This window comes from Natrix helvetica (assembly GCF_964273705.1).
Source record: "Natrix helvetica genome assembly, chromosome: 1".
Taxonomy (NCBI): domain Eukaryota; kingdom Metazoa; phylum Chordata; class Lepidosauria; order Squamata; family Natricidae; genus Natrix; species Natrix helvetica.
Genome location: NC_138548.1, coordinates 301,146,193 through 301,169,451, shown reverse-complemented (window position 1 = coordinate 301,169,451; position 23,259 = coordinate 301,146,193). Strand labels below are relative to the sequence as shown.

General features: G+C 39.6%; 1 protein-coding gene across 1 annotated transcript in view; it reads right to left on the bottom strand.

The window, feature by feature from the left end:
- Nucleotides 1–23,259, bottom strand: part of STAB1 (stabilin 1) — a 122,749-nt gene that overhangs the window by 34,102 nt on the left and 65,388 nt on the right. The window contains exons 36-50 of the mRNA XM_081948824.1: nucleotides 22,174–22,230; nucleotides 19,677–19,772; nucleotides 18,502–18,697; nucleotides 16,642–16,737; nucleotides 14,420–14,465; nucleotides 13,515–13,594; nucleotides 11,965–12,090; nucleotides 9,382–9,455; nucleotides 7,007–7,081; nucleotides 5,811–5,927; nucleotides 4,982–5,029; nucleotides 3,709–3,792; nucleotides 1,529–1,675; nucleotides 814–951; nucleotides 62–121 (exon numbers count right to left, since the gene is read on the bottom strand). Coding sequence (XP_081804950.1) covers nucleotides 62–121; nucleotides 814–951; nucleotides 1,529–1,675; nucleotides 3,709–3,792; nucleotides 4,982–5,029; nucleotides 5,811–5,927; nucleotides 7,007–7,081; nucleotides 9,382–9,455; nucleotides 11,965–12,090; nucleotides 13,515–13,594; nucleotides 14,420–14,465; nucleotides 16,642–16,737; nucleotides 18,502–18,697; nucleotides 19,677–19,772; nucleotides 22,174–22,230 — 1,440 coding nt within the window. The remainder of the gene's footprint in view (nucleotides 1–61; nucleotides 122–813; nucleotides 952–1,528; nucleotides 1,676–3,708; nucleotides 3,793–4,981; nucleotides 5,030–5,810; nucleotides 5,928–7,006; nucleotides 7,082–9,381; nucleotides 9,456–11,964; nucleotides 12,091–13,514; nucleotides 13,595–14,419; nucleotides 14,466–16,641; nucleotides 16,738–18,501; nucleotides 18,698–19,676; nucleotides 19,773–22,173; nucleotides 22,231–23,259) is intronic.

Here is a 23,259-nt window from a genome sequence, read left to right as displayed (position 1 = left end):
CAAGGACCATGACACATGTTTCATTTTACAGATCGAAACTGAAAGAGAACGGTTCAATTACCTTTAGAAGCTTGCTGTATATGTTATATCCATGAGCCTCTGCAACCTCTATAATAGTTTTCTGGAAAGCAACCAAACAGAAAAGTTGCCAATAAAATCCCAGTTCCAGAACCTGATCAGAAAAGGTGCATGGAAGAGATGTGGCCTAATTTTCACATCTAACATTGGAACAACCTGCCTCTTTCCCCATTTCTATCTAGAGCTAGAATGTGCACATGCAGTGGTAATACACAGAGGTGATCAGTAAATCTTATATTATGGGCATCCTTTTTCAAACACAGGGGTAAGATGCCATGCAATTATAGCCCTGAACCCAGGCTAACGACATGATCTTTCACGCAGCGATTCTGAAATAAATTCAGTGGCAGACAACTGTGTGAAATGCTACAGTCCAAACAGATTTTGCTTCAGTTACGCAGCTCCTACAGAAAAGGCACAAAAAATACATCGGAGGCAGATTATTCCACCTCTGGAAATAATCCAAACTGTATGTGCACCCAGGCATGGACACTCAAACAAAAACAAAAACATGTTACAATCAAGTAAGATGGATCAAGGGGCTCACTAGTAAGGGGATAGTTGGTGTATGAAACATCTAGCATCTAACTCAGAACTGAGTATAGTATAAGAAACTATGAGTCATTAAAAGCCGTGATTATTTTCAATAACATCTAGTTTTACGGTAGCTTCAAGACTAGCAAACGCATTAGGGCTTCTTTCACCTTTTCTAGCATATCTTAATGTCAGACATACCTGGGATTGGTTGCAGGGAATGCTGTGGTGCTGCAGGTCATATGGGGCTAAGATCCCATCGATAACATGTATGACTCCATTCTCTCGAGTAATGTCACTTTCAATGATCTTTACTTCATCATTTAAATACAGACTGTTCTGGGAGGGTAAAGAGAGAGAATACATTTCCAGCATCTTTAAAAACAGTCTTCTTGCACATCATACAAAAACGCAAGAATATTATTCTAGAGCAGGGGTCCCGAACCCCCCCGGCCATGGGCAACTACCGAGACGTGGCCTGTTCGAAATCGGGCTGTGGGAGAAACGGGTAAGCGTGCACGCGTTGGAGCTTGCATGTGACCACAAGTGCCATCCTCTCAAGTGCCCCTCCACTCACACCAGTGGAGTTTCACACATGAGCGCAAGTGGTGAGCGGAGCTCTCACAAGCACCCTCTGCTCATACATGAAGCTTCATTCGCATGAGTGGAGAGCCCACATATGCTGCTCACACAAACGGAGCTGTGCATGTGTGCATGCGTGTGCCTTCGACTCACATTCCCCCCCTCCCTTGCTGGGCCACCAAGTTGGAATGTTTGGGGACCACTGTTCTAAAAAGCAACCCGTGAAAAATAAAGAAGTGATAGGACACAGTCACATGAGGTTTCTGTTAGCAGTGCAGCAAAGTGAATTATGACTAAGACGGAAATGGAACAGGACTGCGACAATGACACACACCTCTTTCACAGAAACTCTGATTTTGTGACCAGATAAAGCTGTTATAGAATCCTGTGATTCCAAATCATCCGATAGGAGCATCTGACAGGTAACTATGTGGTAGCGAAGCAGATCTTTGATGCAGCCATCTTTTTCCCATTCTGAAAACTAAAGAAAATGTGGTTGTACAAGGCAAGCACAGGTGAAGCCCTTCTGGTTCAGGGGTTTGAAATGAGGCTGCTCTCAGTGATATAATAGTAATATAACATGAATGACGTCTATTGCATCTATTTCGATTCTCTAACATAATAGAAAATGGCTGAAACCTGGTTCTCGTGATCTATTTATCTAAGGTGACCAACCGTCCTCCTTTAGGGAGGACAGTCCTTCTTTTGTAAGTTCTGTCCTCCCTTGAAAAGTGTCCTCCTACATGTCCTCCTTTTCGATATTTGAAGGCTAATCTGTTGCGTGTTATGTGACATATTTTATTAAACAGTTTTTAATAGTGTTTTTTTACTTCATCGCAAGTATATTGAACAGATATTGAATCTTGTGTTGAATTTTTATCTAAAGAAATGCTAGACATTAAAATAGACGACAATTGTCTCTTTGAAGAAATTAGAAGACTGAATGTATATTTAAATTCTGAAAAATTAATACAATGGGAAAATCAACATGTTAAAATTGATAAAAGATGGGTGGATATTTTCAGCCATTTCAAAAATGAACATATTCCATGTGAACATTTATTTATACTTGTTCAATTTACGTTGTGCTGCCCTGGAACTAATGCAACAGTTGAAAGAGTTTTTTTCAATTGCCAATGATTTTTCGACAAGTGAGAAATCGAGATTGAATGTTGATACTCTAGCTGCAGCACTTGCCGTAAAATTCAATATGAAGGATATTTCTTGTTCAGATATTTCCAATATATTGTTAGAAGATGATACATTGACAAAAAATATTAATTCAATGGAAAAGTACTCATTTAAATAATAATTAACAGGCATGTAAGCATAATTACAATATAAAATGTTGCAAATGTTTTCATTATGCATATATCATTTTAGTGTATTATTGTTGCAATGAATAAAATATTTCTTTTATTTACGATATATTTTTTCCAATTTATCTGTCCTCCTTTTCATTGTAAAAAAGTTGGTCACCTTAGCATTTTGGACAATAGAACGTGTTTTGTCCTCCTTTTCATTGTAAAAAAGTTGGTCACCTTAATTTATCATTTTTAAAAATGTAGAGCTGTTGGGCATTGGCATAAACATATCAATCAATTACATCATAGCCATTAGTACAGATGGGGAAAACTGAGCCACAACCGAAATTCTGTCCAATTGAAAAGAATTATTTATTTATTAACTTAAAAGATTCCTTTGGCCACCCATCTTAGAGCACATTCTTGGAGAATGGCAACAATAATACAACTATAAGGCAGAAGCCAAATACTACATCAAAAAAACCTGGTGCCTTTATTGTCGTCTTAGGATGCTCCAACAACCTATAAGTTAAATTCCTCTCTCTCTACCTCAGTGCCAGTCACAATGGTAGACCTGCTGGATTGCCAAGTGTCTGTGTGTCTGTGTCTCTGTGTGTGTCTGTGTTCCATGAGGTAGGGACAGCTACAGAAAAGGCACACTTTCCAAGTCTCTTTAGATGGCAGCAGGGAAGAAAGCTGGAGTGTGTCTACCCTCTTTGATCTTGTGGGATGGGCAGATATTCTCAGGGAGAGGTGATCCCTCAAATAAACTGGCATTCTGCCATTTAGGGCTTTAAAAGTGATAACCAGATGGATTCTGACTAGTTATAGTGTCAACCCTGGAGCCATCTTTAAGCATCTTCAGGGTTGCCATTTTCAGGGAAGGGGGAGTAGAGATAGCTGGGAGAATATGTAGCCAAAATAACATTCTTTCTTGTGGGAACCAAGGGCATTCTCAACAGCACCTCTCCAATGGACCTCGCCCAAGGGTTTGAATGAAAATGTTAAAGAGGAAGATCAATTTTAGTCGAAGACATTTATGTTTGGAAGCAAAGTCAGAAAAATATATGTTTAACTGAAACAAGAATTTGCCTAGAATTTATATTTCTCTTAAGGTTCTCTTAATGAACTCTTCTTTTACATTAAACAACTTTCAGTGCAATGAATAAAGCCACTGCTTGGTTTTCAAACCCTTTCACAGGCTGCTTACTGTGGTCCTTTTCTGTAGATAATCAGCATGTGGGACAAAAACGGTGTATGGTCCTCTCCCCACCAGCTCCATAACTCTATGAACCTACAGCACAGGGAGAAGTCCAGGGATTAGTATAAGTACCAAATGAAAGTTATAATCTAGTATTGACATTTGGATTCGGAGAAATTCCCGTTTTCTTGGCAGTGCTCTGTAGGTGCTGCAAGATGTAATGTGATTTGGGTTTTTCAACAGATTTGCAATATCAGGTTCACAGGAAATGATAGCTCTATGCTGCACCAGTGCCACTGTCCTTGGGATAGAAATGCTGGCTTTGGTTGCTAGCCGAGGAATTGGAAAAATTACAAAGAACAGTGAGAGGAGAAAAGCTTGGGAGATAAATCTAATTAAGAATGGTTAAGAAAGTGGGTATGTTTAGGCTAAGAGGAGGCTAAGGAAAAACAGACTTCTAAATATTAGAAAATCTTCTAATATTCCCTGGGCTATCACAGGGAAGAGGGTGTAGATTTATTTTCCACAACTTTCAAGAACCATAAATGAAAACTTCATAGAAGGGATTTAAATTTGACATAAGAGGCGATTTCCTCACTGAGAACTATGAAATGTTGGAACAACTTGGTTTTCAAAATCAAAGATGCTCCATTATTGGTGATTTTTTTTTAAAAGGCTGACATTTGTCTGTTGATTTTTTTTTTAAAAAGGCTGACATTACTGTCCTGGGCAGTGGATTAGACATGAAAACCTTCAGGGTCCCTTTCAAACTGATGATTATGTGAATTCTGCACCCATCATAGAAAATTTCCTCATTCCATTTTTGTTGCAACACTATTCTCTTCATTGGTTTTTTTTTTTAAACTGATTACATTCAATTCCATCCCTTTTTTCCATTGAGTCTTCAGGACAATTAGCAATATTAAGCAAGTATTACAAAATATAAAATACAAAATAAGATACAAAAGCCAAAGATATAAACATTGTTCACACTTAAAAGTTCTGGCTCAAAACATGGATCTAAATGCCACTGTATGCAGAAATAAAAACCAAGCTCAAAACACAAACAAACCAAACAAACAAAAAAACCCACCAGGGGAAAAAAAACATTTCATCAATTGAGGGACTCTCTAGAATGGATAGGTCAGCCTTCTTATTCTGATGCCTTCCAGATGTTCTGGTCTATACTTATAATTTGATTTCCCAGTTGTAGGAATGGTGCAAGTTACTCTCTAAATCTCATTCTAGTGTTTTACCACATAGAAATTCTTCTCATACCTACCCGGATATAACGAAGAAATTCAAAGGCATCTTGTCTTCCAATAAGTTCCTGAGGAAGGGAGGGAGGGAGGGATTAAATATGTTCATAATAACAAGTTTCTTCAAAATCTTAGGAAATATGTGCATAAAAATCATTTCCTGCAATAGGCTTTTAATGCTGCAATTGCAGATATGGAAATTTCTTATGAAAACTCTACCACTGCAAAATTATAATAGAGAAAAGCAGATTCAATGCATGTCAGGCTTTGAGCCCTACATTCTGTCTGGAACCTTCCTTTTCTATTTGAACTGGTTGGGCAGAGGATTAATGAAGCCATGGATGCAGTGATCTCTGGCAGCCAAATACTGTGGCTGGATTGATTTTGCCTTTGATTCTGACTCAAGGTTTCCATGTGCCCCATGAGGCTCGGAAGCCATCACTCTTCATCTATGTGAAAGTTAATTATTAATTTTGAATTATTAATTCTAATAATCATATTTGAACAATTCAATATAGGAATTATATTACCAATGAATTATATCACCCTTACCAATGAATTCCCAGATAGCATACATGGAAAAAAAAGCTTTGTTTTGTTTACATTTTCTTTCAAATGACAGTTCAACTGATTTATCATCTAATTAGAAATCTTTTATTATTATTTTTTAATTCATGAACTCATTTGCAGCTTTTTTTTCTTTGGCAACATTTTCCAACCCTGTCACTGACTATGTCACATGTTGCTACTCTCAGCACAAATTTGGGGGATGTTAAGAAGGAAGACTGCTCTTCCAGCATTTGGGAATGGATGCTCCTACAGTTTGCAAGTTTTAAATAAAATATGTCTTACCTGCCACACAGTTCTATGACATGTGAAGCCATCACCAGACCCCAATATACAAAGGCATATTCGATTCCCATTTTCTTTTCTAAGGCACAGTGCTAGTGGACTGCAGCCACCGTTATTCTGATCAAGAAAAGAAAAGCTAATAAGCCATGGTCAAGGGTTATCAATCCTTCCTTTAGGCATAACTTGTCTGGATGACTCTTCTTGAAACTTAGCTGCCAGGGAGCAAGTCCCTCTCCTTTTCCCACAAGCGAGCAAGCTATCAACAGCTTTGGAGAAGAGGAAAGTAGCCATCTCAGTGAAGACAACTGTGTACAGAAAACTCAATACCATGCCCTAAGGTTTTCCATGAACCTATCAGTCATTCAAAGACTTAAAAGGTACCCTAATGGAATTCACCTTCTCTTTTAAGGAATTTGAAGCACATGAAATTTAAATTACCTATTTAATCGATATAGTTTTTTTGTTTATGAAAAATGACTTATTTTATTTATTACTAGTGATTTCTGTTCCCACCTAAAGTTACTGGGCTTAATAACAAGCCCCATAATCCCCATCATGAAATTAATTACCTCCAAATTGAAAGCCATACAATTCCTAGATTACCTTAATTCAGTAAGTGTTTACATCAATCAGTAATAATGATTTATTGACTAAACACAATTAGTTCAGTCCACTAAATATATTAAGCCGTAAACTATGGTTTATAAACTATGGTGGTTGAGTTAACACAGTAAGTCAAATCCAAACAAAAAACAGTGTGATTTAGTGAAATGGTTTTCTTTCTCCCTTGTGAAATTTATTACTGGAAATGTTTAAGGATTACCTATCAGGGCTGGGAAATGTGGTGTCTATGGTACCATGGCATGCATAAATCTTTTAAACTGGTAGTTGCATGATCTTAAAATTAAACAAAATATTTAAAAAAAAACACGGCAGAAATATCACAAGATTGCCACTCAAAATCTTGTAAGATTTGGGTGACAATGCCAGATGACTTCAACGAACTCCTGATATTTTGGTTGTTTAAAGAAAAAGTTAATTTTTTAATGTTTATATTATGCTGCGCCTGGATTACCATTGTGATGAATGGAATCACACCATTATCAACTCTTGGTGGGATTAGTATTGTTTGCTTTTTTTTTAAAACGTAAAAACTAGCATTCAGGAGATCTTACAAAGAAAAGGTATCAACAAACCTCCAAGCAAGGGTGAGTATATTCACACTTATTAATCCCATCACCAGTGAAGCTGGGAAGACAGGCACAGGCAACCTGAGAGAAATAAAAACACCACCACATGTTTCACCTTCAGAACTACATACAGAGGGACACAAATTCCAGAGAACTTCTGCAGCAACAGTAAAGATGCAGATGTTTGTCACTTTCCTGCTCTGTCTCTTTCTGCTATTGTAAAATAGAGGAAGTGTGTCCTACATATGCAGGCTTTGCAGCTGCTGTGCCAAAAATTGCGAGAGCACAATCGTTTAATAGTCACATTGCAAATGAGTGAGCCCTGTGTGTTTTAAGCCATTGGATGTTCCCACTGGGGAAGCAAAACAGTGAGTACACACTTGCCACACTTCAGACTGAGTATGCAAAGGACAGACTACAGGAGGTCTGCCTCCAGAGTGTCCATTGCTTGATAGCACCAGCCATAGAACCTATAGCTATGTTGGGCTCTTTCAATCCTGGACACATGAATAGTACCTCCCTTTGCCCCTCCTCCATGGGATGGAAATTCCAGCCATTGTTGCAGATGTTAGACCAGCGATGGCTAACTTTTTCCGGACCGAGTGCCCAAAGCGCATCTTAATACCCAAAATGCAATGTGTGTGCGGCCCCTGCACATATGCCCCCCCACATATGTGTATGTCCCCATGTGTCCCTCCCCCACACATGCATGTGTGGGCCCCCGCACACAACTCGTGCATGCACACACAGCCCTCTTGCACGCACCCTGCCCTCTGCGCATGTGCGGCAAGGACCCGAAGACCAGCTGGCCGGTGGGAGGCGTGCGCGCATGCATGGTGGAGCTGAACTGGTATGATGGCTTGCGTGCCATCAGATAGGGCACCACATGCCACCTCTGGCACGCATATCATAGGTTCGCCATTATGGTGTTAGACCGTAAATTACTTTGATCCACCATTCCATGCATGATAAGCAAGGAAATGAAGCAGATGACAAGGAAGATATGCAGCTTACAGGATATAATGGAAAGGCTACTGTTGCCTCATCAGGGACCATTTATGCTGATGATTCAGCTGCCTCCCCAGATTAAAAAAAGCAAGACACAGATAGCCAAACCATACTTTGGAAGGCCAACTCTATAACTGAAACCCTGGTACCACATGGAGCTTTAAAACTACGTGTAATGGGATGTGATGAGATTATCTCTTGGTAGGGGGAGGGACTTTGTGATGCAGTTTCTTAAAAGGCCAGGGCTTTAATCATGTGCTTGAAACTACCATCTTGACTTTCTTGTCTCTCTCTGCAGACACTCTAACTGTGTGATTAAGAACAAACAATGCAATCTTTCCTCTTCTTCACTATAAAGAAGCCCCATTAAACTCACTGCCAAACATAACAGAGTGTTCTGAGATTTATCCCTGCAATCTTGCGACTGTCAAAAATCATAAAAGCAATAGACAACGGAAGAAGCATAGGAAAATGAATTGTTTGTGCATGCTTAATATATATACGTCTGGACAATTTTATAGATTTTACAGTATCGAAATCCTAGCACAATTTATAAAAGTTGAAGTACTTCCTGCAGCTTTTTATGCAGAGGGAGAATGAAAGAGAAATTCAGATTACTATTGTCAGTATCGTTGCTTTTTTCATGTGAAAGTTTAGATTTTATTACAAGTCTCTTAAGTATGCATTCATAGCTTTTACCTACCACAGCATCCAACAGTAAGAGTAACATACACAATAAATACTAAGTATGGTATAATAAGCTTACATTATGTAGTAAATATAAAAATGATTGAAATCAGGACTGATCACAGAGGAATCAAGGAAAGGCTTGAGCAAAGAGGAAGATTTACCTGTGCCACAGAAACAGGAAACAGAAAAACTCATCCAAATAAAAGAAATGAAGTGCACTGCTCAACAACTTTATTTAGCTAAGGCTCTAAAGGAAATGAGGGTCTCCACTGTTAGATGTTATGAAAATAAAAATTACAATTATATGGGCTAAGATAGGAAATAAACATGGATATTTCAGTATTAAGTGATATGTTCTCAGCTGTTTTACAATTAAAAGTACCATGTTTCCCAAAAAATAAGACCTGCTCGGATAATAAGCCCAATCAGGCTTTTGAGCGCATGTGCTAAAATAAGCCGTCTTGTGAAAATAAGCCCTCCCCGAAAATATTGCAACACAGCAGCAGCCATGAAGTGACCATACACACCACCTCCTGCACATCAAAAATAACAAGACCTCCCCAAAAATAAGGCCAAGTGCTTATTTCAGGGATCAAAAGAAAATAAGACCCTGACTTATTTTGGGGGAAACACAGTATATTATTAGTAAATTTCAAAATAGGATAAGATAAAACATTGCTTACCAAACCTGGCCCTGTTTTAGTACATGTTGCATTTTGGTGGCATCCTCCATTGTTTTCTAAGCACCGATCCAATTCTACACATAGAAGAAATACATGCTATATGAAATTACTTCCACCCCAAACAAAATATGACTATGTTAACAAAACAAGGTCTCAGAAGATACGAATCAATGAACAGCCTGTTAACTTGTGCAATAAAAGTGCAATGAGTAAAGGTAAGTCGGGACAGATTTTTGATCTTTCTAAATGCCCCAAATGTTCCTCGTAAAAATTCATCATTGATTAGGGAAAATGAATATCATATGAAAGGACAGTACGGGAGAAAACTTTCAAGCAGTTTTCACCTTCCGAAGTGGAACATTCATACGTCCCTGTTACAAAATATATCCCACCTACATATGGAGCAAACAATGGCATTCATTCTAACGGCAAGCCTTGGAAGCTGACACCATCGCTGGTGAAGGATCCTCTTCTCCATTACTCAGTGATCATGTCCAGTTTATTTTGCCATCTGCCTCACTTAAAGTGAAGTAGCCAGTGAAGAAATATACATGGATATTTTAAGAAAGCACTGACTGCCTGGGCTGATGTAAAAGGTGGCCAAAGTCACCTTGTTGAGATGGGCAGCTTATAAATTTAATAAATAAATGAATGAATGAATGAATGAATGAATGAATGAATGAATGAATGAATGAATGAATGAATAAATAAATAAATATAGTTTCAAGTTTCAAGTTTATTTGATTTATAGACCGCCCCCTCTCCCCGAAGGGACTCGGGGCGGTGTACAGGAACCACATTAAAAAACCGTATACAATAAATACTCTTAAAACCAGATTAAACCTAAAGCCCTGTACAAGTTATTAAAAATTAAGACACGACCTAAAACCAACCCATCGAGTTTAAAAATACAGGCATGGGGTGTAGGTAGGTAGGTAGGTAGATAGATAGATTAGATAGATTAGATATAGATAGATAGATAGATAGATAGATAGATAGATAGATAGATAGATAGATAGATAGATAGATAGATAGATAGATTCTCTGCAAGAGAAATAATACCACCCCTTTTATCATGCTTTAAATATTTCATCTTCTTTTACATTTATTTATCGTTTTGGGGTTGAGTACCACCTGTACGCTGATGATACTCAGCTGTACATTTCAACCCCAAACCACCCCAACGAGGCTGTCGAAGTGATGTCCCGGTGTTTGGAAGCCGTCGGGGTCTGGATGGGGGACAACAGACTCAAACTCAACCCTTCCAAGACCGAGTGGCTGTGGGTACCGGCACCTCGGTTCAGCCAGCTGACCCCATCGCTGGCCATAGGGGGCGAACAACTGTCCCCTGTGGAGCGGGCGCGCAATTTGGGCGTCCTCCTTGATGCCCGGCTGTCAATGGAGGACCATGTGGCAGCCGTGGCAAGGGGGGCGTTCCACCAGGTTCGCCTGGTGCGCCAAATGCGCCCCCTACTGGACCGGAGTGCCCTGCGCACGGTCACTCATGCGCTGGTGACGTCTCGCCTGGACTACTGCAATGCTCTCTACATGGGGCTTCCCTTGGGACGCATCCGGAGACTGCAGCTAGTTCAGAACCCAGCCGCGCGGGTTATTATGGGGAGTACACGTTACTCCCACGTAACACCTCTGCACTGGCTACCTGTGGCCTTTCGGGTGCGTTTCAAGGTATTGATCACCATCTTTAAAGCGCTCCATGGCATAGGACCTAGTTATCTGCAGGATCGCATCCTACCACACACGTCCCTGCGACCTATTCGCTCACACAGGGAGGGGCTCCTCCTGGTGCCGTCCACTAGGCAATGCCAGCGGGCGACACCTAGGAGTAGGTCCTTCTCTGTGATGGGCCCAACCCTCTGGAATGACCTCCCCCCAGACATTCAAACCACCACCGACCTCCGTTCCTTCCGTCAAAAGTTAAAGACTCACCTATTTCAATCAGCTGGCCTGGCACTTTCTTAGTTTTTACCTCCCGGGGATTTATTTTATTTTAATTGGGTTTGGGGTTTTAATTGGGATGTTTTTAGGGTTAGAATATATTTATTTCTTATTTCTTGTACAGCCTATCTCCCCCTCCAAATGTATTTAAATGTATTTTTATTGTTATGACTGTATTTTATTTGCATTGACTGTACACCGCCCCGAGTCCCGAGTTTTTGGGAGAGGGGGCGGTCTAAAAATCTAAGAAATAATAATAATAATAATCTGGGTAGTGGTCTATCCCAATATTTAGTTATTAATCCCATTTATATGGTTGCCAATTTCACAAAAGTGATTTTGGGCAGAAAAATATATATTTTAAAGCCAAATCAGCGATCCTTTCATCTGCTTTGAACTGTATGATGCTTATCCCAAAAAGTGCTTTTTCAAGAGGCAACTGGACTTTCTAGTTTTTCTTTGAAGACATTTCGCTTCTCATCTGAGAAGCTTCTTCAGCTCTTGAATGAGAAGTGAAAACGTCTTCTAATAAAAACCAAGGAAGTCCAGTTGCCTCTTGAAAAAGCACCTTTGGGACAACCAGGACCTCGATGACTGAGAATCTCCATAGCCATGTATGATGCTTACCTCTGCATAAAGTTCCATCTCCTGAATAACCTTCTTTGCAACTGCAGATGTTTTTTCCCGGTGCTATTTTGGTACAGTTGGCATATATAGAACAGCCGCCATTATCCTCAGCACAGGGGTCTATTTCTGAATTACCAAAGAAAAAGAGGGTGGGCTAAAATAGAAAACAGTTTTGCACAGGTATGACAAGTACATTTGCGAACACCTGGGGACCTTGTCCAGACTGTGATTTGAATCTTGGCTTTCCTCCAATATATCCCTGTTTATGAAGCAGGATGTTTGTGTTGTCCTTCTACAACCACCAGGACCCTGCAAAACTGATCCTGGATTTACAGGAACGGTGTGGTGAAACTACAGTGAAATATGGTAGGAAGGGTTCATGTGGGATATAGAAAATTATATTTCAGGAAAAATGGTTGGAGAATTTTGTCTGCTACTTGACCTGAATGGAAGAACAGGCAAGGATTTCAAGCCTTTGTTTTGCCCAGTTGTGGCCTTCCTCAACCCACTTGCCAGAGAGAATACACATAAGGATTTCAGACCCATTTTCTTGGACATGAATCTATGTCATGCCATGGATGCAGACAAAAGAAGAGTTTCATAAGATAACGTAAGTTTGTCCTTCAGTGTAAATGTTTCTCTTCAAAAATGCTAATTTCTCTTCACCCAGCCACTAGCCATTGAAAGTCTGAACATAGTCTTTATGGTTTAAAGCAATCAGGCTATGAATGGAATCAATGCATAGTGAAGTGACTGTTAGCTCTCTGTTTGTTAGATGCTGGTCGGTGGATACTGCTATCGTGAGTTATTGTGAATTTTGCTACTGTTAGCGACTTTGTGTGCTGAACTGATTATATGATACTGGACTGTGTTCGATTGATAACTGACTGACTGAACCGTGTGTAAATTGAACTCTGAATACCTCTATTTTCCACATAAGTAAAAATACTATTACTTTTACTATTCGGTGTCCCTGTATGCTGGTTTGCGCGTGTTCTTCCACACGACTCTCATTACCGTTCTCTGCACACTCGCTATTTTAACGGGGAGCTTACCTAACACTAACACATAGAAAAACATTGAATGCTGCATTTTAAATATATATGGAATTTATTTTGGTTATGTTTTACTTGTTGTAATGCTGAAATGAACATGTGTATATCAGCAATGCTTGTGCATGTGATTTGTGAAAAATATGGTCATTTTTAGCTATTATGGATCTATCTCTATGCACTGTAGCAGAGGCGGTGTTCAGTCAGTTCTGACCAGTTCTGAAGAACTGGTAGCGGACATTTTGGGTAGTTCGGAGAACTGGCAAATAGACTGGCCCCGCCCCCAGTTGATCTTCTTTTGTTGCCCTGGAAAACAGGTTAGTGGGATGGGAAGGGAATGGGAATTTTGCAGTATCCTTCCCCTGCCACAAAGCCACGCCCACAAAGCCATGCCTACAGAACCGGTAGTAAAAAAAAAATGAATCCCACCACTGCACTTACCCATGGTGTTATTTTATCAAGCATGAATTATGAATTGAAAGCATTTGCCAGCAATACCTGTACAAGAGGTTCCATTTCCAGAATAACCAGCAGAACAGGAGCAAGTGGGTTGAGAAGTAGAAGAGTCGTTCATGCAACTGAAACAGAATAAAAAGGGATTGAGAATTATATATTAACTCCTACACATATGCTTATGATACTGTGTGTTAATTGTGTTGTGCTTGTTTGCCTGGATCACATTGGTCCCCTTCTCTCGTTTGTCTAAATGTCTAGTTACAAAACAGAGATACACTGCAGGAAGCTCAAGTTTCTGTTATTTGCTTCTTTCATACGCTAAAAGTGAAATTTTTGCACCTTGAAAATAAATGAAGATTGCTATTGAAAGCAATTACAAAGTAAATCATTCTGAAGCAGGAATTAGTTATAGTTATTAATAGGCCCATTAATACCTATCAGTGAAAATATTCATCTTACTTATTTGGATAAGAAAATTAATAAATCATGGGAAATGTCTTGCTCACTCTTGCCTACTCTTGTTCAGATTGGAAAGATGTTGTTTGAGAGACATTTATATTTAAATTAAGAAAGATCTTGATGAAGAGAATCTATACCTTCACAGGTCTTATTTGTAAATAATCTCTTCTAATGTATTAATTGTACATTAGAGAATTTAATAATCACCAGATCACTTTTAAGAAATTAAGCAATGTATAATAGAGAGGTTTAACTAAAAACTCAGCTTCATAGAAATACTGTTTAATTTATTGATTAGATTTTTATCCCATCTATATTAATATACAAGTAACCCAAGGTGATAAACATAGATGATGCTCTTCCCTCCTCCTCTTATCACAACAACCCCGTGGAGAAAAAGAGGGGAAAAAATCCCTATGGGAGTTGTTACTAAAAACAATCACATAGTTTCAAATAGGTTTTTAATTGTGCCCTATAATTGTACTTACTTTGCATTCGCATCACATGTACCATTGCAGAAATCAGTTTCAATCTCTGCAAGAGAACATTTTGTTAGAATATTGTCCAATATCCATGCAAAAATCATTCTCTCAAATAGTCATGTACTTTGTAATGTGGGAATGATCTTGGGAGGCATAAGAAAGAGCTGCAGGCTGGACAACTAGCTTATAAAAGATATCCTGAGCTTCAGAAGCAGAGATGATCTGGAAAGCATTTCAGAAAGAACCCTGCCTAGTTTCCTGGAGAATAAAGGGAAGTGAGGGGCAAAATTCTCACAAGATTCTGTTAATGTAGCCTTACAATGCAAAAGTATTATTGGAATCAGCTGGTGTCAGCTGGAGAGCTGACAGCTGAGTTTGAGGCTTGAGCTCCGCACAATGGGGTGAGCTCCTGTTACTTGCTTCAGCTCCTGCCACCTAAAAATTCAAAAACACGCAATTGCAAATAAATAAATAGATATCACTTTAGTAGGAAGATAACAGCATACCATGTGCCTTTGGCATATAGCCATGCTGGCCACACGACCATGGAAATTGTCTTCTGACAATGCCAAGAAACAGAGATGAGCAGCGTGGCCTAGAGTTGGACACAACTGTCAGGAAAACCTTTACATTTACCTTACTCATGGTGCACTTTTTATTTGGATTTCCTCAAAGGACGAACATCAGTCTTGGAAGACTTCTACTCTCTTTCTAAGAGAGGCAGAAAAATCCCACTTGGAGTTTTAAAACTGGCCTTCAATTCACTGGGACATCTCTATCTGCCAAGCATCTAGCTACAGCATTGCTGCAAATGAGCAGCAAGGGGCTGTACCAGTATCCAATTTACAGAATGCCATGCTACAACTAACACAACAGCTGCAACAGAGTTTGCCTTAAACTGCAGCAGCACAGCAACATGAAGCTCAGCCAATGCTCCTGCATTCTTACTTTGGCTTATCAGAAAAATTCAGAGGGCCCAGCCAGGATCAGTTCTGGATCTTGAAATGTTTATGGTGGGTAGACCAGTGGAGTTTCCCAAATGCTATTACAGTACATTGGCCTAGATTCTAAGCTCTTAATTTTTTTTAAAAAAATTGTTTAACCTTAAGGCAATGAATAGAACTTTAGAACCTTGTGAATGCAATACTATTCTCAAATCCATCTCTACTTTCAGCAAGGACTCTGGTTCTAAGATAGGGCTTAGAAAATAAAAGGCAGGTGGTTGCTATCCAATCGTTTGTTTGCTTTTTTGCCTTCTGATATATGGGTGTTTTATGATTGGTTACACTCAGGAGTGGGCTTCAAAAATTTTAGCAAGGGGTTCTCTAACCAGTTGCTAGATAGGCGTGGCCATGATGGATATGGCCTAGTCGGCCTCCTGCATCACAGCATGGGGGAGGCGTTTTTGCTTTCCCTGGGTTCCGGAAGTTTTCCTCGAGCCTCTGGGAGGGCAAAAAACGCCTCCCCAGACCCCAGAGGCCCCCTGGAGGCTGGAAACAGGCCCATTTCCAGCTTTCCCGAACTTCTGGTAGGCCCGTTTTTCACCCTCCCCAAGCCTCCGCATGTGCCCTGCCCTTACCTGCATCCAAAATGGGCCACATGGGGACTCCTGGGAGGGGCGGGAGGGGCAGGGCCAGCCAGGAGTGGGATTTGGGGGCTCTCCAAACTGCAAAGAATCTTAGCTAGAGGTTCTCCTGAACTCCTGCAAACCCCAGCAGCCTTCCCCTGGTTACAGTATATCATGGACACTTTTTGGTGAGAAAGCTCATTGCATATTCTTGCATTTTAAAGGTGCCCACTGACCCCAAAGTTTGGGCTCCGAAGTATGCCACACTAATTATTGATGGTATTGTTATTTTTTCATTCTCCTTGATGAACCTAATTAAAGCAGGAATTGTTTATGCTACCTCATTAATTGATTAAATGCCCAAAATATTGTACACATTTTGTTTTTTATGGTGTTCCTTTATCCATAGCAATAGTAGTTGTGATTATTTATTATCTCTTATGTTTGCAATATATTTGTATTCATCCCATTGATTTGTCCTGAGAACCAGGCACCTTCTGCAGATTTGACCACAGGAAAAGAAAAGGGATACATTAGTAGTACAACAAAACTCCAGTTCTGAGATTTTGAATGTAGCCCTTTTTCACTTCTCTTAAATTTGATTTTTAAAAAGAAACAATAGGTTCAAATCTGGAATGATACACCTTGTTTCCCAACTTACCTTGGTCACAATTAACTCCTTTAAATCTCGCGTTGCATGTGCACCTTCCATCACCTAACAACCCATCGTTGCACTGTCCTTTATTGCAATTGCACTCTAAGAAGAAACGTAAGTCTTTGTCAGATACAAATTAATACATCCAAAGTTACCTATGCTGTTTTTTCTGCACCATCATGGCCAACGGAAAATTAATTATAATTATATGCAGCCTTTAACACAGTGGTAGGTTCCTAGTTCAGACTGGTTTGGCCAAACCAATAATGGTTTGGCGGCCTGGGTTGCTGGAACCGGCAGCGACTCAGGCCTGCCACTCCCTTGAACCGGTTCCCTGGGTGCCACCATAGGCGCCGCCATCTTGTTTTTCAGTTCTGCGCATGTGCAGAACAATTTTAATTGCACTGTGCCTGCGTGCACAGCACGCATAAATCACGCACACACAGCGTGCACACGAGCAAACCAACAGTACACCTGCCGGAACCCACCCCTGCTTTACCACTATCAATAACTGCACTGGATCCTAGAAATGAAATGTGAGTGGAAGTATTTGAGAAATGAATCCAATATTTGCAGAATGACGTTTTAGGAGTTTACAACTTATCTAGCGTTAGAATAACACAAGACGTTTGAGCGTCTTACAGGTGGCCCTAGTCTAAAGCAGTGGATGAATCCAGGTATATCTCCATTTAAGTAAAATTAAATAGGATAATTGTTTGGCCATCTGTTTGAGGACTTCTTTGGGCCACATTAAAAATCGAAGGATGGCATCAAGTTTCAGAAAACCCTGGAGACTGCATGCAAGTCTTTTTGTGAGCGTCACTGTTTTAGACCAAACGCTTCTCCTATGTGGTAGCACAGATGCTATTCCGATATTCCAACCAGAGATGACATAGGCGGTATAGACGTTTGATCATAAAAATGAAAAAAACAAACAAACAGTTTTTCCTAATTATTTGTACAGGTGGTCCTCGACTTAAAACATTGTTTGGAGACTGTTGGAAGCTACAAAAGCACTAAAAAAGTGACATAAAACTAGTCCTTGCACTTACAAAAGTTATAGCATCCCCATAGTCGTGTGATTAAAATTCAACTGGCATGTATTTACTGTACTTGCAGTATCGTATGTGTGTGTGAGTGAGTGAGTGAGTGAGAGAGAGAGACAGACAGGCAGGCAGGCAGGCAGGCAGGCAGGCAGGCAGGCAGACAGACAGACAGACAGACGGACAGACATGACTGCCTTCTGTGAACTTCTCAACCAGCTTGCAACAAGCAAAGTCAATGGGTGAAGCTGGATTTGCTTAACAGTTGTCTGATTCATTAAACAACTGCAGTGATTTCCTTAAGCACCATGGCAAAAAAAGTCGTAAAAATTTGGCATGACTCAGTTGCTTATCGATGGAAATTTTGGGCCCAGTTGCAGTCTCAAGTCAAGAACACTCTGAACCATTCATTTAGGGACTGTTCGAAGTTACAACGGCACTGAAAAAAAGTGATTTAGGACCATTTTCACACTTATGACTGTTGCAGCAGCCCCATGGTCAAAATTTGGATGCTGAGCAATTGGTATGGATTTATGACGGCTGTAGCATCCCGGGGTCATCCCTTTGACAAGCAAAGTCAAGGGGGAAGCCAGATTCACTTAACAACCGTGTTACTAACTTAACTAACTGCAATGGTTCATTTAACAACTGTGGCAAGAAAGGTCGTAAAATGAGGCAAAACTCAACAAATGTCTTGCTTAGCAAACATCAATTTGGGCTCAATTTGTGGTCATACGTCAAGGACTACCTGGACAGTATTTTGAAAGAAATAAGCCGCCCAATTAAGAAAATCGAGTGCAGATGCCACAATAAGGATAATCACCTGATTGGCACTTGGGTCCATATCTTCCTGCCTGACACATTTCACAGGCTGTGCCATGGAAACCTTCTCGGCACTGGCACTCTCCATTGCCTTCAATGCCATCTTGACACAACCCATTGCCGGAGCACCAGTTGCCTGCTTCCCCAGGACACATCTCACACATCACACCGTAGTAGCCTGGACAGCAGACAGAGACCTCAGAAAACAGACGGATTGATAGTCAGAGCAGGAAAAAAAATGTAAGTAAGTAAGGATTACTGCTGAGTGTCTCTTTATTTTGATTCTTCCTTGCAAGCCACAACATTTGAGTTGACCAGAGGCATAGAATCACAATCACATCAAGTATTAGTATTGCTTTATAAATCCTTAGGAAGACCAGATCTGGAATACTGCATCTAGTTTTTGGTCACCACATTACAAAAAAGATGTTGAGACTTTGGAGAAAAGATAAAAGAAGGGCAACTGTTTAAGGGCCTGGAGACTAAAATATCTGAAGAATGGTGGCAGGAATTGGGTATGACCTGTCTAGTGAAAAGAAGGGCTTTGATAGCAGTGTTCCAATATTTGAGGGGCTGCACAAAGAAGACAGGATCAGCTTATTTTCTAAAGCACCAGAAGGCAAGACAAGAAACAATGGATGGAAACTATTCAAGGAGAAGTAACTTGAAATTAAGGAGAAACTTCCTAACAGGTAACTAGTGGAACCGTTCGCCTTCAGAGGTTGTACGGGCTTCATCACTGGAGGTCTTTAAGGAAAGACTGGACAGCCACCTGTCTGAAATGGTATGGGGTCTCCTGCTTGAGCTGGGGGTTGGACTAGAAGACCTCTAAGGTCCCTTCCAGCTCTATTCCGATTGATTGATTAGATGGCCACATAAAATCTTCAAATAAATTAATGTCATGTTCAAAAATTTATATTGCTTAGGGCTTGAAATGGTATCATAATAGCATCTTCTTCCTTATCATTTCTGATATGACACCAGTAATATCAATATACTTCTATGCATCAGCAGGGTAGTCAGTTACGTATTTGCTCAGATTATGAGTGAGAAACTGAACTCAGTCCCTTAATAAAGAAATAAACACTTCTTGGCCAGCCAGAAGAAAATAATTACATAGGGAAGACCTGCATATTTGACAGATGTATGGATATCTAATCAATAGAGATGACTTACTAGGGAAACTTTGACGCAGGTAAAGTAGCATCCAACTAATTTCATGCCTCCAGATTTAAATACACAGTGAGGAAGGTTCCCTTGGCCTGGATTTTGCTGTCGGTTAAAAGAGGGGGGGGGATGTAAAAAAGTTAAGCAGATATACAGTATATTCCAAACATATAACATCTCAGGCATGATGAAGAAAGAACTTTTATTTTAACTCTTTATTTTTAAATTCAATACAATTTAGTTTATAATATAGCATACAAAGAGAATACAAAAATTAATACCATATTTTTCGGAGTATAAGACGCACTGGAGTATAAGATGCACCAAAGTTTTGAAGAGGCATTTTTTTTTAAAGTAGGTAAGTAGATAAAGGGAGAGAGAGGGAGAGAAAGAGAGAGAAATACAGTAGGTAGGTAGGGAGAGAGAGAGTAGTCAGGTAGGTAGGTAGATAAAGGGATAGAGAGAGAGAGAGAGAGAGAGAGAGAGAGAGAAATACAGTAGATAGGGAGAGAGTGTGTGTAGGTAGGTAGAGGGATATATATATAGAGAGAAATACAGTAGATAGGTAGATGTTTCTGCTGGCACAGCACTTGATCAATGTAATTCTCATCAATCAGTTAAAGAGCTTTCCAAAAGGAAAAAAAAAGTTTTTGGACTCTGCAAACTTCCCCAAAATGGCCCGTTTTTCATGAAAATGGGCCCTTTAAAAAAAAAAAAAGAGGTATGAATAGCCTTGGGGGGCTTGCAGAGTGCTCCTGGGAGGGGGGACAAAAACAAGCAAAAATCGATTTATAAGACACACCCAGATTTTCAGCCTCTTTCTTGAAGAAAAAAGGTGTGTCTTATACTCTGAAAAATACGGTAGTAGGGAAAAGGGAAATGAATAGTGGGGAAAAGCAAGGGGAAAATGAAAGAAAAGCCATTGACTTCCGACTCCTTTTGGTGCAGTAGAATAAGGCATTGACATCTAACCTCATCTTTTTACTTTTCCATAATAGTATAAACGAGCCATTTCTATAACAACAAATCAACAAATCTGGTAAAACCCAAAATCAATGTCTCATTTTTTTCCACCTCAAGCATAAAGCCCAGAAGTGGTTTCCAAGTGGAAATGAAAGTATTTGGTTTTTTTTCCTTTGATCCAAGCAGTCAAATGCATCCATCTCTGCTAACTCCATCAGTTTTTGTAGCCATTCATCTATTGTGGGAATCGAGGTGACCTTCCATTTCTGTGCATAATCTTGCTGCCATCAACATATATAACATCAGAGTTCCAATTTTTTTCCCAAGTCTTTTTCCATTGAAACCAAAAGAAAAATCTCTGGCTTTCTTTCTATATTCACTTTAAGAATTTTCTGTATTAAGATATGAATCCTACTCCAATATTTCTTTGCTTTATCAGATATCCACCATAAATGATTAAGTGTCTCTTCTTCATATTCACATTACCAACATTCATTTGAGATGCCTTTATACATTCTTGACAAATCATCCGAAGTTATATACCAGCGATACATCATCTTATAGGAATTTTCGTTTAAATAATAGTTTAATGTAAATTTTAAACTTTTATTCCACATATTCCCCCACTGCTCAATCATTACATTATATCCAACATTCCTTGACCACTGAATCATACAGTGCTTTACTTGTTCATTTTCTAGATTTAAAATCAATAACACTTTATAGACTTTAGCAATAATATGTTCATCACTACCACCAGGTGTGGGTTGCTGCCAATTTTACTACTGGTTCACAACCTGCGCGCGGGCCTGATGCATGCTGCGCTTGCACGCTGTTCAATGTAAATTGTTCTTTGCATATGCGCAGAACAATTTACAGTGAACTGCACACGTGCAGTCACTAAAAAACAAAAATGGCGACTGCCCGGGGCGGTGAGGGAACCTGTTCGGGGGCAGGGCAGGCCTTTGTTGCCGCCAGTTCTGCAATCCAGGCCTGAATTCCACTACTGGTTCAGCTGAACTGGGAAGAACCGGGAGCAACCCATCCCTGACTACCACACAGTAGAGTATCCAGTTCATTTTTAACAAAGTTAACTCGAGGATTATTTTTATTTAATTGAAATCTTCCTTTCAATTGAAGATATGTAAACCAATGACAGACATGGCCTTCTGATTCTAGCTCCTCCTTAGATTTGAGAGTAGGGCTCATCCAAGTTAAAAGATATTATTTTACCATAAGTCCACCAGTTTAGCTTGTCACTATTTCTTTTCTTAAAAAAGCTTCCTGTGGAGAAACCCAAAGAGGCACCTTCGTGGAAAATCTTGTTCTATATTTATTTCAGACTCTCAAAATAGCACATGTGACAAAATGATTGTTGAAGTCAACATTTACTTTATCATACTTTATTTTAACATTTTTGTACCTTCTCACAATAACCATCATTAGCTCCAAAATTCTGCATCAGGGCTGCTCGTTCTGCAAAGCTTTCAGGTGACACCCTTGAGAGAAAAAAATGTATCAAATGTAATAAAGCAATACTTACTGCAAGCACTGATCCTGCTGGGCACTTGATCTTTTTGTTGCATTTAGCACATCTTGACTGGCATACAGGAGAAAAAGGATAATTAGTAGATATTTCAGATCATGGAAAAATATTAGCATCAATTGCAGAGGGGTAACAAATCACAACACAACAAAAGCCCACATTACTCACAATCTGGTTGTTATTTTTCATATTTTGTGATAGCAGAAATACGAAGCCCAAGTTGGCTTTAGAAGGCACATACTTCTGGTTTCATTTTAACCACTACACCAGGTTGGCTCTCTATCCTTATCTGAACCAGAGGTGGATTGCCACCAGTTTGCACCGGTTTGGGAGAACTGGTAATGGCAATTGGGACTGGGTCACTGAACTGGTAGGGACTGGGTTGCCCATGCCGTTGCCGGCATGTTTTTTTGTCATTTTATAATGTTCTGCGCATGTGCAGAACAATTTACAGCCAACTGCGCATGTGCAAGAAACGCACGGTGGGCGCATGCGTGAGCAAAGCGAACCAGCAGTAACACCGGCAGCGATCCACTCCTGATCTAAACCTGTTGCTATTCCCACATCAAGATTTATTCATTTCAATGTCATAGACCTTTTTTTATCTTAATAAACCAATCACTCTTTACTGAGGTTTTAAAATCTATATTTGGGGTCTGAACCTGCCAGGATGCATTAGGTCTATAAAATCATGACCATATTCGATTGTTTTTGTTAGGATAACTGCTGCTGTAAAAACAAAATGCTAACACTAAGTTTTGTCATTTTTACAATATTGATAAAATCCTCACTAGGGTCATGTATACATTTTTAATTTTTAATTATTCAGGTTTTAATGTTGTATTGTATTGAGTAATTTGTGCATGATATAGAGTCCTTTTGTAAGGGAGATGGCTGGTTAAGAAGATTGATTGATTGATTCATTGATAGATAGATAGATAGATAGATAGATAGATAGATAGATAGATAGATAGATAGATAGATGATAGATAGATAGATAGATAGATGATAGATAGATAGATAGATAGATAGATGATAGATGATAGATAGATAGATAGATAGATAGATAGATAGATAGATAGA